Raw genomic sequence first — 17,747 nt, forward strand, 5'->3', positions numbered from 1 at the left:
TGTACATAGGAGCAGTATTATAGTAGTTATATTGTTGTACATAGGAGCAGTATTATAGTAGTTATATTGTTGTACATAGGGGCAGTATTATAGTAGTTATATTCTTGTACATAGGGGCAGTATTACAGTAGTTATATTCTTGTACATAGGGGGCAGTATTATAGTAGTTATATTCTTGTACATAGGGGCAGTATTATAGTAGTTATATTCTTGTACATAGGGGCAGTATTATAGTAGTTATATTCTTGTACATAGGAGCAGTATTATAGTAGTTATATTCTTGTATATAGGAGCAGTATTATAGTAGTTATATTCTTGTACATAGGAGCAGTATTATACTAGTTATATTCTTGTGCATAGGAGCAGTATTATAGTAGTTATATTGTTGTACATAGAAGCAGTATTATACTAGTTATATTCTTGTGCATAGGAGCAGTATTATAGTAGTTATATTGTTGTACATAGGAGCAGTATTATAGTAGTTATATTGTTGTACATAGGGGCAGTATTATAGTAGTTATATTCTTGTACATAGGGGCAGTATTACAGTAGTTATATTCTTGTACATAGGGGGCAGTATTATAGTAGTTATATTCTTGTACATAGGGGCAGTATTATAGTAGTTATATTCTTGTACATAGGGGCAGTATTATAGTAGTTATATTCTTGTACATAGGAGCAGTATTATAGTAGTTATATTCTTGTACATAGAAGCAGTATTATACTAGTTATATTCTTGTGCATAGGAGCAGTATTATAGTAGTTATATTGTTGTACATAGGAGCAGTATTATAGTAGTTATATTGTTGTACATAGGGGCAGTATTATAGTAGTTATATTCTTGTACATAGGGGCAGTATTATAGTAGTTATATTCTTGTACATAGAAGCAGTATTATACTAGTTATATTCTTGTACATAGGGGGCAGTATTATAGTAGTTATATTCTTGTACATAGGGGCAGTATTATAGTGGTTATATTCTTGTACATAGGGGCAGTATTATAGTAGTTATATTCTTGTACATAGGAGCAGTATTATAGTAGTTATATTCTTGTACATAGAAGCAGTATTATACTAGTTATATTCTTGTGCATAGGAGCAGTATTATAGTAGTTATATTCTTGTACATAGGGGCAGTATTATAGTAGTTATATTCTTGTACATAGGGGCAGTATTATAGTAGTTATATTCTTGTACATAGGAGCAGTATTATAGTAGTTATATTCTTGTACATAGAAGCAGTATTATACTAGTTATATTCTTGTGCATAGGAGCAGTATTATAGTAGTTATAGTCTTGTACATAGGGGGCAGTATTATAGTAGTTATAGTCTTGTACATAGGGGGCAGTATTATAGTAGTAATATTCTGTGACCACTAAAATACCACATCCTAGATATCACTGAATGAAATATTCCAGTTGTAGATATTTATTACATAGTGTAATGTGTTGAGAACAATAAAACCTAAAAATGATCAACGTAAATCACAACTAATATCCCACCGAGGTCTGGAATTGGAATGATGCTCAAACTCAGAGTGGAAAATGAAGTTACAGGTTGATCCAACTTCAGTAGAAATTCCTCAAGACAAGGAAATTATGCTCAGTAGTGTGTGTGGCCTCCACGTGCCTGTATCTTCTCCCTCCAACACCTGGGCATGCTCCTGACGAGGCGGTGGATGGTCTCCTGAGGGATCGCCTCCCAGACCTGGACTAAAGCATCCGCCAACTCCTGGACAGTCTGTGGTGCAACGTGACGTCGGTGGATGGAGCGAGACATGATGTCCCAGATGTGCTCAATCGGATTCAGGTCTGGGGAACTGGCGGGCCAGTCCATATCTTCAATGCTTTCATCTTGCAGGAACTGCTGACACACTCCAGCCACATGAGATCTGGCATTGTCCTGCATTAGGAGGAACCCAGGGCCAACCGCACCAGCATATGGTCTCACAAGGGGTCTGAGGATCTCATCTGTTCCTAAAGGCAGTCAGGCTACCTCTGGCGAGCACATGAAGGGCTGTGCGGCCCTCCAAAGAAATGCCACCCCACACCATTACTGACCCACTGCGAAACCGGTCATGCTGAAAGATGTTGCAGGCAGCAGATGACGCTCTCCACGGTGTCTGCAGACGTCTGTCACGTGCTCAGTGTGAACCTGCTTTCATCTGTGAAAAGCACAGGGCGCCAGTGGTGAATTTGCCAATCCTGGTGTTCTGTGGCAAAAGCCAAGCGTCCTGCACGGTGTTGGGCTGTGAGCACAACTCCCATCTGTGGACGTCGGGCACTCAGACCATCCTCATGGAGTCAGTTTCTAACCGTTTGTGCAGACACATGCACATTTGTGGCCTGCTGGAGGTCATTTTGTAGGGCTTTGGCAGTGCTCCTTCTGTTCCTCCTTGCACAAAGGCTGAGGTAGCTCAGTATCCTGTATGCTGGATTCATGCCCTCCTACGGCCCCCTCCACGTCTCCTGGTGTACTGGCCTGTCTCCTGGTAGCTCCTCCAGCCTCTGGACACTACGCTGACAGACACAGCAAACCTTGACACAGCTCGCATTGATGTGCCATCCTGGATGAGCTGCACTACCTGAGCCACTTGTGTGGGTTATAGAGTCCGTCTCATGCTACCACGAGTGTGAAAGCACAACCAACATTCAAAAGTGACCAAAACATCAGCCAGAACGCATTGGTACTGAGATGTGGTCTGTGGTCCCCACCTGCAGAACCAGTCCTTTATTGAGTGTGTCTTGATAATTGCCAAAAATTTCCATCTGTTGTCTATTCCATTTGCACAACAGCATGTGAAATTGATTGTCAATCAGTGTTGCTTCCTAAGTGGACAGTTTGATTTCACAGAAGTTTGATTTACCTGGAGTTATATTCTGTTGTTTAAGTGTTCCCTTTATTTTTTTTGAGCAGTGTACAAGAATATAACTACCGTATATACTCGAGTATAAGCCGAGATTTTCAGCCCAAATTTTTGGGCTGAAAGTGTTCCCTCGGCTTATACTCGAGTCATGATCGGTGGTGGGGTCGGCGGGTGAGGACTGTCATATACTCACCTAGTTCCGGCGCTCCCCCTGCCCGTCCCACGGTCTCTGGGTGCCGTAGCTCTTCCCCGTTCAGCGGTCACGTGGGACCGCTCATTAGAGAAATTAATAAGCTGCTCCACCTCCCATAGGGGAGGAGCCGCATAATTCATTTCTCTAATCAGCGGTGCCGGTGACCGCATTATATGTGGCACAGCTTTATGTGGAGCATCTATGGGGCCATAATGAACAGTATGGAGCATCTATTTTTAATTTTGAAATTCACCGGTAGCTGCTGCATCTTCCACCCTAGGCTTATACTCGAGTCAATAAGTTTTCCCAGTTTTTTGTGGCAAAATTAGGGGGGTCGGCTTATACTCTGGTCGGCTTATACTCGAGTATATACGGTACTATAATACTGAAAAAAAAAAGAAGCCAGCACTGCTTATGGTCAGAACGCAATACAAATGGTGCACATGCACATACTGAATTCTAACTGTAGTTCAAATATGAGACATTTAGCAAATAATTGATCAATTGTTTGAGTTAAATGTCTCATATTTGAACTACAGTTAGAATTCAGTATGTGCATGTGCACCATTTGTATTGCGTTCTGACCATAAGCAGTGCTGGCTTCTCCTTTTTTTTTTCTTTTACTATAATACTGCTCCTATGTACAATATAACTACTATAATACTGCTCCTATGTACAAGAATATAACTACTATAATACTGTCCCCTATGTACAAGAATATAACTACTATAATACTGCCCCCTATGTACAAGAATATAACTACTATAATACTGCTCCTATGTGCAGGAATATAACTACTATAAAACTGCCCCCTATGTACAAGAATATATTCTTGTACATAGGAGCAGTATTATAGTAGTTATATTCTTGTACATAGGGGCAGTATTATAGTAGATATATTCTTGTACATAGGAGCAGTATTATAGTAGTTATATTCTTGTACATACAGGGCCGTATTGTAGTAGTTATATTCTTGTACATAGGGAGCAGTATTATAGTAGTTATATTCTTGTACATAGGGGCAGTATTATAGTAGATATTCTTGTACATAGGAGCAGTATTATAGTAGTTATATTCTTGTACATAGGGGCAGTATTATAGTAGTTATATTCTTGTACATAGGAGCAGTATTATAGTAGTTATAACTACTATAATACTGCCCCTATGTACAAGAATATAACTACTATAATACTGCTCCTATGTACAAGAATATCTACTATAATACTGCCCCTATGTACAAGAATATAACTACTATAATACTGCTCCCTATGTACAAGAATATAACTACTACAATACGGCCCTGTATGTACAAGAATATAACTACTATAATACTGCTCCTATGTACAAGAATATATCTACTATAATACTGCCCCTATGTACAAGAATATAACTACTATAATACTGCTCCCTATGTACAAGAATATAACTACTACAATACGGCCCTGTATGTACAAGAATATAACTACTATAATACTGCCCCTATGTACAAGAATATAACTACTATAATACTGCCCCTATGTACAGGAATATAACTACTATAATACTGCCCCTATGTACAGGAATATAACTAATATAACACTGGTCCTATGTACAAGAATATAACTACTATAATACTGCCCCTAAGTACAAGAATATAACTACTATAATACTGCTCCTATGTACAAGAATATAACTACTATAATACTGCCCCTATATACAGGAATATACTGTAACTACTGTAATACTGCCCCTATGTATAAGAATATAACTACTATAATACCGCCCCTATGTACAAGAATATAACTACTATAATACTGCTCCTATGTACAAGAATAGAACTACTATAATACTGCTCCTATTTACAAGAGTATAACTACTATTAATTCGGCCCTGTATGTACAAGAATATAACTACTATAATACTGCTCCTATGTACAAGAATATAACTACTATAATACTGCTCCTATGTACAAGAATATAACTACTATAATACTGCCCTATGTACAAGAATATAACTACCGGTACTATAATACGGCCCTGTATGTATAAGAATATAATAATTGCCTAGAATACTACTTCCTGCAATTTGTGCCAACTTCCTGTCCGGAGCTAATGTCCGGAGATAATGTCCGGAGCTAATGTCCGGAGATAAGTGACGTCACCAGTGTCCTACACCCAGGCAGAGCACAGTGGCCCCAGGCAGCATATGGGGCCCAAGGCAGAGCACAGGGGCCCCAGGCAGCATATGGGGCCCCAGGCAGAGCACAGTGGCCCCAGGCAGAGCACGGGCCCCAGGCAGAGCACAGGGGCCCCAGGCAGCATATGGGGCCCCAGGCAGAGCACAGTGGCCCCAGGCAGAAGATGGGGCCCCAGGCAGAGCACAGGGGCCCCAGGCAGAGCACAGGGGCCCCAGGCAGCATATGGGGCCCCAGGCAGAGCACAGTGGCCCCAGGCAGAGCACAGGGGCCCCAGGCAGCATATGGGGCCCCAGGCAGAGCACAGTGGTCCCAGGCAGAGCACAGGGGCCCCAGGCAGCATATGGGGCCCCAGGCAGAGCACAGTGGCCCCAGGCAGAACATGGGGCCCCAGGCAGAGCACAGGGGCCCCAGGCAGAGCACAGTGGCCCCAGGCAGAACATGGGGCCCCAGGCAGAGCACAGTGGCCCCAGGCAGAGCACAGGGGCCCCAGGCAGCATATAGGGCCCCAGGCAGAGCACAGGAGCCCCAGGCAGAGCACAGTGGCCCCAGGCAAAACATGGGGCCCCAGGCAGCATATGGGGCCCCAGGCAGAGCACAGGGGCCCCAGGCAGCATATGGGGCCCCAGTTAGAGCACAGTGGCCCCAGGCAGAACATGGGGCCCCAGGCAGAGCACAGGGGCCCCAGGCAGCACACGGGGCCCCAGGCAGAGCACAGGGGCCCCAGGCAGCATATGGGGCCCCAGGCAGAGCACAGGGGCCCCAGGCAGCATATGGGGCCCCAGGCAGAGCACAGGGGCCCCAGGCAGAGCACAGTGGCCCCAGGCAGCATATGGGGCCCCAGGCAGAGCACAGGGGCCCCAGGCAGCACACGGGGCCCCAGGCAGAGCACAGGGGCCCCAGGCAGCATATGGGGCCCCAGGCAGAGCACAGGGGCCCCAGGCAGAGCACAGGGGCCCCAGGCAGCATATGGGGCCCCAGGCAGAGCACAGTGGCCCCAGGCAGCATATGGGGCCCCAGTTAGAGCACAGTGGCCCCAGGCAGAACATGTGGGGCCCCAGGCAGAGCACAGTGGCCCCAGGCAGAACATGGGGCCCCAGGCAGAGCACAGGGGCCCCAGGCAGCATATGGGGCCCCAGGCAGAGCACAGGGGCCCCAGGCAGCATATGGGGCCCCAGGCAGAGCACAGTGGTCCCAGGCAGAGCACAGGGGCCCCAGGCAGCATATGGGGCCCCAGGCAGAGCACAGTGGTCCCAGGCAGAGCACAGGGGCCCCAGGCAGCATATGGGGCCCCAGGCAGAGCACAGTGGCCCCAGGCAGAACATGGGGCCCCAGGCAGAGCACAGGGGCCCCAGGCAGAGCACAGGGGCCCCAGGCAGCATATGGGGCCCCAGGCAGAGCACAGTGGCCCCAGGCAGAGCACAGGGGCCCCAGGCAGCATATGGGGCCCCAGGCAGATATATGGATTCTAGACTCCCGATTCTTTAGAATCGGGCTGCCATCTAGTAAGAATATAATGACTATGGACAGAATAGAACTATTATAATACTGTCACCTTTGGGAAACACAATGTGAACTATGTGAAGAATTTGACCATTGTATTTTGGTTCCTGTACCTTCCATATTATGGTTGGTTCTCTGCTTTGTTCTGGAGCTTGTGAAAAGTAGTTTGCTTCATTGCACAATTACAGGCCGCTGGACACTCAGTTGTGGTTTTATGCTCCTTTACGAATGTGTATATAGAGTAAGTAGCAAAATGCAGGATTTACTTTTGACCATCCAGTTTCTCAACAGATTTCTCAAGCATTGGGGGAAAGGCTTTGGATATTCTAAACCTGTTTGATACCTTTGCAACAAGCTTGAATAAAATCAGCATAAATTTTACAACATTGAAGTCCGGGAACTCCTTGATATTTCTGTTTGCATAGACTCCTATACTGTAAGCATTGGAGATTTATTAGGTTCTTTTCATGGGTGTTACTTCTTATTATAATTGTATTATTTGCATTAGAAATTCCTATGTCACTGGTAACTCGACTGGAGGTATTTCATTATTTAATGAATGTGGAAACAGATATGATACGTGAGCATGAAGCTCCATAGTGTTATTTTCCTTCCTCTGCTTCTGTGGTCCAACAACCAGATGACAGGTGAGTGTCCATTATAATCCTGATTTTCAGCTGTATGAGCAATGGCAACTTTTCTATTATTATAGAATCAACTTTTAACCCATGGCGGTTCCCTTAGCTTTATCTGCTGTCTTGGGGCTATGTTTCAAGAAGTGTTGGAGAGTCAGTGAATCTGATTTTCTGATATAATAAGCTGCACTTAGATATATAGATTTTGCATCTTTTTATTTACGATTACAACGTTTTTCTCTGGTAACGGCCTTATTGTTTGCCCATTGCGGTACCCTAAGAATTGTTTCCAGAAGTGTTGGAGAGTCAGTGAATCTGATTCTCTGATATAATAAGCTGCACTTAGATATATAGATTTTGCACCTTTTTATTTACGATTACAATGTTTTTCTCTGGTAACGGCCTTATCGTTTGCCCATTGCGGTACCCTAAGAATTTTTATTTAAAAATAGTGATCATTCTTGCTGTGACACAGGTTTTCATTTTTCATTGTAGGAGCATTTGACTTGTCCGGCCCGGATACTCACAAAGTTCTAATAGGATCTGTCGCCATCCTCAGATGCTCCTTTAATGTGGACAAGCTGCCTCTAGACACACAATTTTTAGCCATACATTGGTTTTTTATGGGAAACCAAATTCTAGCTTATGACAATATGTTACATATTTCTCGACCAGGATTGACCATAGATCTTGAGGCTGCTGTGATGGGGGACGCATCTCTAATCATTTCGAAAGTGAACATTTCAGACAAAGGTGTATATAAGTGTCGGGTCATATACAGCCCTCACTCCAAGGTTAAGGATATTAAGCTAGATGTAGAAGGTAAGGAGCTGAATTATGTTTTACCTTAAATAGTCATGTGGAAATATTAGGTAGATTTCACACCTTGGGCTCTTAAGTGACAACTCATAGAAATCCGTAATGGTGGCCATATTGGTTGTCACTCAGTCTTTATAAAATCAGATGAAACTAAGAAATGGCTAAATATAAGTTCTATGAAGTAATAGGAGACCACAAGTAATGTGGTGGCTCCTTTATATTCATGGGTTTCCGTACCTTGGCAAGGGACATTTATATATCTGCTAATTCGGGAAGCTCTGACTTTTTTCTTCCAATTGTAGCTCATCCTATCATGAAAATAGTAACTAAACCTGTGATTAAAGATGAAGAGAATACGTTGCGTTGCTCAATCACCGGATTCTACCCCCCTGATATCACCATCACATGGCTCTGGGGGGCCGAGGTCCTAGATACCCATGAAATGTATGAGCCTCAGAGACAAGAAGATGGGACCTATAACGTGAGCAGTGCGGTGGTCATAATCCCCACGGATGACAGCATGAATAAGACGTGTACCTGTAGGGTCACTCATGTGTCTCTTCAGTTCCCAGTCGAGAAAACCTTCCACTTGATTCTTACAGGTGAGTGGAAAAAAAAAATCTTAATGAGGTCGTATTTGTAAAGTGAATCTGGTAGAAAGTTGCATCTGTGAGTCCTACATGCCAGAGAGTTTATCCTGGTGATCTGGGTGTTAGAAACATAAAATTCCTGGTGGACAAATAGTTAATAATAACTATTAATAAATTATATCCCTGGTGATCTAGAGACTCACAAATTACTAAATAATAATATGGTATGGCGAGGAAAGTAAATAATATCCCTGGTTGTCTAGTGGTTCATAATTAAAATAAATAATATCCCAAATGGTGAAGCAGTTAATACGTTGTAAATAAGATGTAGAAATAATACTCCTGGTAGTGTAGCAGATAATAATATAAACATAACTCCTGGTGTTCTAATAGTTAATAAAATCCCTGGTGGTCAAGCAGATAATAATTTAAATAATATGAATTGTGGACTAGCAGTTAATAAATAATATAAACAATATTCCTGGTGGTCTAGTGGTTACTAGATAATCTTCCTGAAAGTCAAGTAGTTAATTAAATTAATTTACCTGGTGGTCTAGAGGTTCATAAATAATACACAACACAATTGTTTGTCTAGTGGTTAGTAAATAATATCTCTAGTGATCATGTAGTTAATAAGTAATGGTACAATCAATCATCCTGGTGGTCTGCAAGTTACTAAATAATGTCCCTTAATGTCGAGCACTTAATAATAAATACACATTAATAAATTATATCCCAAGACCTTTAGAGGTTAGATAATATAAACCCTGGTGGTCTAGTGGTAAATAAATAATAACTCTGGAGTTAGAGTAATAAACATTCTTTCCTGCAGTATAGCAATAATAAAGAAATAGGGTAAAGAGATAGTAAATAATGTCCCTGGTGGTCTAGAGGGTAAAAACTTTCTTAGATGAGTAGGATTGAAGGGTTTTTCCTGAAGTAGTACACTGATGATCCATCTGTAGAATAGGTTATCAATATGATATTGGTGGGGTCGGGTCTCGTTGGGCTTTTTCAGGAGCAAATATCAGTGGAGAAGCCAGGTGCCAGACTCTGGTCCATCTCATGGATAGGTCATCAGTAACCTGGAGCACTACAAATCTATGAATTTATTAATCTCTATACCACCAGGGATGCTATAGAGCAGCATTATGTCAGTTTTGGGTAATACCTTTAACAGATAAAATCCTAGAGTGACCCAATGTTTTTGTTGTACCCAAGAGCGCGCAGACGTTCGGTCCTCGGAAGGCTCTGCGGACTGGTCGTATACCACGTTCACAGGTCTGTTCATCGCCATCCCAGTCGTTCTCTTGCTGCTGGTCGTTCTGCTGACGGGGTGGATATGGAAGAATCGAGGTGAGAAAGGTGACGGCGTCGTGTAGCCGTCATACTTTTGTAATTCTGATGATTACTCATGAGCAATCAACCATTACTATGTGCCATGGTAAATCTAAATCCATCTCGGCCAGATCTGTGGTCGTACAGTGCAAACCCGGGCACAGTACATATAGTGCTGGCTGATGCCGAGGAGCCAATTCTGCTTTTGCGGGCAGCTCTGATAGCATGAGACACAATGGAGGATGTACCGCGTCTGCTCATCCACCCGAGAGCAGCCACATACACGGACGCAAAAGATCTTCAGGACTCCAATCCATCGTCCGAGTCTGTAGTCCATGGCGGCACTGTGACCTGCCTCCAACCGGCCGCCATCCATGGTGCCTCTTCTGATTAGTAGGCCCGGTGCTACATTATATCCACTGATCAGAAGAGGAGGCCGGCCGATAGGGGAGGGCTCTGATACGGCCGCCATTGGACTATGGTCTTTTATAAATCTTTTTGCTCAACTCCGTATCTTTGTAATCACACATCAGTTTAATAAGTGTAAATTGCTAAAATACTTAAAAGGGTTTTCACCTCCCACATCCAGAAGTGAGAGACGTAGCTGATAGGGAAGACTGTCGACTTCTTTCTAGGTTTCCTGTACGCCCCGTCCCATTATTAAAATAAGAGGCCTGCACGATAGCTGCTGGAGCAACGTGCCGACAATTCAGTGTACACAGAAAGCTGCCAATCAGGGGTGTGGGTGGAGTTATTCAGAGAAAGCTACCAATCAGGGGTGTGGGTGGAGTTATTCAGAGAAAGCTACCAATCTGGGGTGTGGGAGGGGTTATACACAGGAAGCTGCCAGTGATGTGGGTGGGGTTATACGGAGCTCAGCATTTAGAAAACTGCAAGATCTGAAGCAGAGTAAACAGGGATTTTATAAAAACTGCACAACGTAGTCTAATAAGTGATACATCACTAGTATTAGGCTCTCTGCCCCTACATTATGCAACTTTAATATTACTTAGCAAAAACCTGCTGAGAGATTCCCTTTAAATCTCATGACCACAATCCTGTCATCTTCATCTGATGGTGGTTTGGAAGTTACAATATAACATAAGATTTTGATTTTATTTTATATTTATGTTTACTTTCCATAGTTTGTACACAGGTGCAGAGCACAGGTAATGATGAGGGGTCCGGAATTCCAGAGTCTCAGAAGCTACAGGAGCTTAAATCTTCATGTCCAGAGTCAACAGAATCTACAGCTCTGAGATCTTCTCCTCCAAAGTCACCAGAATCCACAACTTCCAAACCTTCTATTCCAGAGTCACCAGAATCCAAACCTTCTTCTCCAGGGTCACCAGAATCCACACCTCTGAGACCTTCTCCAGGGTCACCAGAATCCACACTTTCTCGCCCTTCTGCAAAGTCAAGATCTGACCCTTCAAAACAATCCCCTCCAGAGTCACCAGTGTTCCCACTTGTAGAACCTTTTGTTGTTTTACAAGTACCTTCAAAATCTACAACGTTAGAGTTGCGAGTATCATCATCTTCACAACTTTCTTCACGAGAACTAGGTCCTCCACCACAAGTAAAATGCCAGGATGACGTGCAGCAAGGTTTTCTACAGCCAAGACTTTATTTGTCCGGTCATGGTAAGTGGATCCCATTGATCGGGCAGCTTGTGGGTGAGTTTACTTTTGCACAGGGAGCCAAGTCAAAAAAGTCTTAGAATGTACATTGTTATAATATCCATCCCTCTGGCCACTAGACTTGCACAAGTCTTCACACCTAACCTATGAGCAAGGCATGAAAAAACTGACCAGATTAAAAATCACAATATTTATTGAAAATATATATAAAACCACATATGAAAAAGATTTAAAAAAATGAATCCACCCAATGAAGAAAAAGGAGGTGGAATAACTTGAGACCCCTATAAATATGCATATAATTCTGAAGGTATACGAAGGTAGTGTCACAAGAAGATACGATGTACAAATTGCACATGGTAAATATAATAATACAGTAATGAATTATAAATGCATGGAATGAGTTCATTAATAGTTATCAATACTCAGTACTGGTAACAAAAACGATAAAAAACCATTTACATCAGATGCAATACAAAAACCATGAAATAGAGACAATAAAAAGATAAAGAGTGATATAGACAAGCGGATGCGCAGATCTGAAACAAGAATGTCCATCTGATGCGCATTTCGCACAATGTGCTTCATCAGGGGTTAGATGCTAAGTGTGCAGATGCCTCCTTGTAAACACCAATAGAATGGAAGTAGCTTACTTTAAGGTGGGTGTGATACACCATGGGATACAGGTATGGATCTAAAGCTAAAGTGGTGTCGAAATGATCCTGGAGTGACCTGATCAGCTGACTGTTCATGTGATAAAAAAAAGTCAGGAGTGTCACTACTGATGTGGTATGACTAATCTCAGGGAGCTTCAAGGTAACATGGCAACACTGGAATTGAGTGTACGGCGATGCCCCGAACCACCCGAGAAAACTCAAGGATTGAGCTCAACAGAAGAAGCATTTGACAGATGACCATGGACTTAGAACTGTTTCTTGTAGACACAGTGTTTCAGGGTGTTGCCCTCATCAGTACAAGGGATGAGATCTGATTTGGCTGGGTGAGAGGCTCTGGACTGGGGTCTAAGGGGTAACATTTTCCTTGTGGACAGTGAGAAGAGGGGCAACACCGCGAAACACCATGTCTGCAGACAGAGATGCTGGTTTGGCTTTTATCCCAAGTCATATCGCAAGAAACAACTTCCATATTTATGGTTCTTTGTTGGAATTCTAGAGGATTTATAGGGCCCTCATTGATTCTAGGGACGGCAATTTGAGAACTTTTGTTCTTCTGGCTTTCTCCACTTGTATCCATTACTCTTGCTTGTAATTCCAGTATCTTTATGCGTCTTGGACTAGTATTGTTGTTATCTCTTTTAGCACATTTTTTTTCTTCTAGGCTACCCTTTAAATGATGGATCGATATGGTCATATGTACCTTCTCAAACTTTTTTCCCGGCATCTCTTGATCCTCGGGTGTGTCTTTTTCATTTGTCTCATTTGTTTTTTTGAGTATCATTATACTGTCACAGATCACATGTAGGTTTTCACTTTTTTCATTCCCACTGTTGACTCATTTGTGTATATTTTACGCATCTTCTTACACTTTTCACTTGTACTTTTATTGCCATCTACCGGTGCTTCTTTTTGTGTTTAACATTATACAGATATGATTGTTAATTATATTTATTTCACCCTCACATGCACTTGTCATACACATTTGTATCACCGCACACATTCAGCTTTATCTTATCTGTTTTCACATTAATATTCAGTACACTTTTTTCCACTTATTTTCATGTTATCATTGTAATTTTTGCTTTTTTTCTGATTTTTACATTCACTTTCACACGTTTTCACTCATCTCCTACATATATACCACCCATAATTCCAAACCTATAATCCTGCTATGATTAAAGGCATCTAGGATGCCAGAAACGCGTCACTTTTTAATCTATACCGTTTTTATCTATCCGCTGGAAGTGCCGCTCTCTTCACTTCTTCCACTGTTGCTGTGCCACACCAGATGGAGACGTGGCACTCACCGGTCTTTCCTCCCACGGACTCCAAATTCACAAAGCGTGTTAAGCTCAAGTCTTTTCCTTTAGTTTGAGGAAACTAACTTCCCCATCAACTAGTCTTTAAAATGTTTATTTAACTAAAATACGTTATACAGGGAAAGTTAGGCAGGAAATTTACTCATACATAGGTGAATACTGGAGGACATGGGGGACCTCACAGGTTCCCTTTAACATCTAACCCCTGAAGAAGCACATTCTGAGAAATTCGAGTCAGTATTACCGTATTTTTCGGACCATAAGACGCACCGGACCATAAGACACACCCCAAATTTTGAGGTGGAAAATAGCAAAAAAAAATTCTTAGAAGATGGGGGTCCGTCTTATCGTCCGAATTTAAGGTATCTTACCTGAGGGCCTGGCGATGGTAGAGCGGAGTCACAGGAGGCATGGTACCTTCCTCAGGAAGCCAGCGGCAGCAGAAGTGGGGCAATGATGCAGTCCCAGGGTATCCCAGCAGTGCGATGCTGCGGGTCCGGTGTCGGCGGTGAGGTAGAGCAGGGTCCCTTCTTCAGGATGTCGGCGGCAGAAATGTGATGCTGCGGCCCGTTGGCCACGGTGAGCAGAGTGCATCATTGATTTCTCGGTGGCCATTTTCCTGAAGCTGAGGACCGCCGAGATCTCAATCTGCGCAAGCGCGGCCTCTGGCAGCCATTTTCCTGAAGCTCACAGCCTCAAGAAAATGGAGCGCGAGAGGCCTAGCCGAGATCTCAATCCGCGCATACGCTGCCTCCGGTGGCCCACGGCTTCAGGAAGATGGCAGCAGAGAAACCGAAGATGTACTTAGCATTGCTCACCGCCAACACCGAGCTTCAGCATCGCCGCACATCTGCCTGAGGAAGGGACGCTGCTACACCACTGCCGCAACCCCCCAGTAAACCTGCGTTCGGAGTATAAGACTCACCCTCCATTTTCCTTCCAATTTTTTTGGGGAAAAAGTGCGTGTTGTAGTCCAAAAAATACGGTATGTATATGCACTTATCTATATCATTGTTCTGCCAAGGGCCATTTGGATATTTATACCATCATTCAGGACTGTACAAAATTATCAACTTGAAAATGATCCTGCGATATTTGGTCAAACAATTATCTCACCCCTAATGTGATGGCTGGAGCTGCTTCTCTTTGGTGGGGCTGTGATATTAGGTGGTATTGATTATAATATTGTTATTCACAGCTGCTTTACTAGGTTTACATCGGTCAGGAGCGCAGTCAACTTTTTGTAAAGAACCTACAGTAGTAATTTTTACCGAACACAGATATATATTACACAGCAGGTCTCCTCAAAGTGGGAAATTTATCACTGCTCACGTATCATAGAACTCAGGAAGTGGGAGATCTGCTGTATACATCACATAGGATACACTGCGACTCTGCTTTATATACATCACGAGACAGAGACTCTGTTGTATATACATCACATAGGAGACACTAAGACTGCTGTATACATCACATAGGATACATTGAAACTGCTGTATATATATATATATATATATATATAACATAGATGTATATAGCAGTTTCAGTGTCTCCTAACAGAAGACAGAAACTGATGTATATACATTACGTAAACGGAGGCTGGTGTATATATATCACATAGGAGACACTGAAATTGCTGTATATGTATGTATACACTCACTGGCCACTTTATTAGGTACACCTGTCCAACTTCTTGTTAACACTTAATTTCTAATCAGCCAATCACATGGCGGCAACTCAGTGCATTTAGGCATGTAGACATGGTCAAGACAATCTCCTGCAGTTCAAACCGAGCATCAGTATGGGGAAGAAAGGTGATTTGAGTGCCTTTGAACGTGGCATGGTTGTTGGTGCCAGAAGGGCTGGTCTGAGTATTTCAGAAACTGCTGATCTACTGGGATTTTCACGCACAACCATCTCTAGGGTTTACAGAGAATGGCCTGAAAAAGAAAAAAAATCCAGTGAGCGGCAGTTCTGTGGGCGGAAATGCCTTGTTGATGCCAGAGGTCAGAGGAGAATGGGCAGACTGGTTCGAGCTGATAGAAAGGCAACAGTGACTCAAATCGCCACCCGTTACAACCAAGGTAGGCCTAAGAGCATCTCTGAACGCACAGTGCGTCGAACTTTGAGGCAGATGGGCTACAGCAGCAGAAGACCACACCGGGTACCACTCCTTTCAGCTAAGAACAGGAAACTGAGGCTACAATTTGTACAAGCTCATCGAAATTGGACAGTAGAAGATAGGAAAAACGTTGCTTGGTCTGATGAGTCTCGATTTCTGCTGCGACATTCGGATGGTAGGGTCAGAATTTGGCGTAAACAACATGAAATCTTTGGGATGTGGTGGAACGGGAGATTCGCATCAGGGATGTGCAGCCGACAAATCTGCGGCAACTGTGTGATGCCATCATGTCAATATGGACCAAAATCTCTGAGGAATGCTTCCAGCACCTTGTTGAATCTATGCCACGAAGAATTGAGGCAGTTCTGAAGGCAAAAGGGGTCCAACCCGTTACTAGCATGGTGTACCTAATAAAGTGGCCAGTGAGTGTATATATATATCACATGAGACACAGAGACTGCTGTATATAAATCACATAGGCTACACCGCGTCTGGTGTGTACAATACATAGGGAACACGGAGACTACTGTATACATCACATAGAATACTCCAGGCTCTGCTGTATATAAATCATATAGAAGACACTGGGACTGCTGTATATTCATCACATAGGAAACACCGGGACTGGTGCATATACATCATATAGGAGACAGCAGGGCTGCAGCAAATACATAATATAGGAGACACTGAAACTGCTGTACATACATCTTATAGGAGACACTGGGGCTCTAGCATATACATCACATAAGAGATGATGGGGAAGGAGTATATACATTACACAAGAGACACTGGGGCTGGATTATATACAATAGGAGACAGGCTGGAGTATATACATTACAGGAGATGATGGGTCTGGAGTATATTCATCACACAGGAGACATTGCCGCTGTTGTCTTTTTCTGTGGGTCTGAAGTTCATAGCTCGCTAACTCTGCCAACAAAGTACATCCAGACACTGGCACCGGTCAGCGTCAGGACGTAATCCTTCATTGCATGGGATGCAGCATTCAGCAGTGAATGCTCCCTGTGCCTGCCCACTGTGCAAAAGGAAATTAAACCAGTGTAGTCTCCAGGAATCTGTCCGGGGCTGGAGAAAAGGTGAACAGCCCACGGGCCGGAGGTTGTCCACTCCTGCTGTAGCTGTTTATTCATTATCTCTTTTTTTCAGAAGTCGTTTTATTCAGCTTCCATGCCTTGCTCATAGGCTGGCTGTGTCTCCATTACATAAGACCTTGTGCACATTTTTGGACTATATTGTTGCTCCAGTCCTGTATTATCCATCTACCATCAGTACTGGTGGCTCTCCCCTTCCTTACAGCAGTGATTTGTAGACTATTCCAGGGCAGGATGAGCGATCAGTCTAAGCATTATGTCCATTTCCTATTTCAGAACACTCGGCGAAGACGTACCACTGGGGACACCCCTTTGGAGACTAGACCTTCAGGTCTCCAGCTCTACCTGGACCAGGTAGATACATGCGTCTGTCGGTACATTCTCTGGTGACCATGGTGGATGCATGAGGAGTGGAGGGGTACAACAGAGGGCACCAAGTATGGCGACACCGTCAGTGCCATCTCTAGATGTAGATCATCAGGGTTGTCTAATGTCGGACGGTCCATCACCTCAGGTGCAACACTGTCCTCATCAGCTGACTACAGAGAATGACGCGCAACAAAGTTTTACATCAAAAGCCTGACTTTACTATCATTTCTGTGCAGGAAGAAGAGTCGGCTCACAATCCAAAGTCTTCTCCTAATAAAAAATTTATAAGCAATCAATTCCTTGCTCAACATGTCTACCATGATAAAGGGAATGTCCAACTCACCTTTTATATAGGTGTAATTATTATTTATCCTCCGGAGCTGCACTCA

At 43.3% G+C, this 17,747-nt stretch overlaps 1 protein-coding gene across 3 annotated transcripts; it reads left to right on the forward strand.

The window, feature by feature from the left end:
• The first annotated feature begins 6,746 nt into the window (after positions 1–6,746).
• LOC143785337 (programmed cell death 1 ligand 1-like) lies at positions 6,747–17,746 on the forward strand. Of its 3 annotated transcripts, XM_077274090.1 has the most exons (7): positions 6,747–7,384; positions 7,868–8,194; positions 8,494–8,793; positions 10,003–10,137; positions 11,265–11,762; positions 17,266–17,343; positions 17,595–17,746. In XM_077274090.1, exons 1-6 carry the CDS (start codon positions 7,324–7,326, stop codon positions 17,310–17,312), a joined length of 1,368 nt encoding a protein of 455 aa, XP_077130205.1. In that variant the 5' UTR covers positions 6,747–7,323; the 3' UTR covers positions 17,313–17,343; positions 17,595–17,746. The 3 variants fall into 3 exon arrangements, with proteins under 3 accessions (XP_077130205.1, XP_077130204.1, XP_077130206.1); XM_077274089.1 differs by lacking the exon at positions 17,595–17,746 and having other exon boundaries at positions 17,266–17,403; XM_077274091.1 differs by lacking the exons at positions 10,003–10,137; positions 17,595–17,746 and having other exon boundaries at positions 17,266–17,403.
• The last annotated feature ends 1 nt before the right edge of the window (position 17,747 follows it).

This window comes from Ranitomeya variabilis, chromosome 7 (genome assembly GCF_051348905.1).
Source record: "Ranitomeya variabilis isolate aRanVar5 chromosome 7, aRanVar5.hap1, whole genome shotgun sequence".
Taxonomy (NCBI): Eukaryota; Metazoa; Chordata; class Amphibia; order Anura; family Dendrobatidae; genus Ranitomeya; species Ranitomeya variabilis.

What these genes read in the sequence shown, in the direction of transcription:
- LOC143785337 (XM_077274090.1), top strand. Translation starts at nt 7,324, where the DNA reads ATGAAGCTCCATAGTGTTATTTTCCTTCCTCTGCTTCTGTGGTCCAAC. An exon ending in GTCCAACAACCAGATGACAG is followed by an intron (nt 7,385 to 7,867) that starts GTGAGTGTCCAT and finishes TTTTCATTGTAG; the next exon opens with GAGCATTTGACTTGTCCGGC. An exon ending in TATTAAGCTAGATGTAGAAG is followed by an intron (nt 8,195 to 8,493) that starts GTAAGGAGCTGA and finishes TTCCAATTGTAG; the next exon opens with CTCATCCTATCATGAAAATA.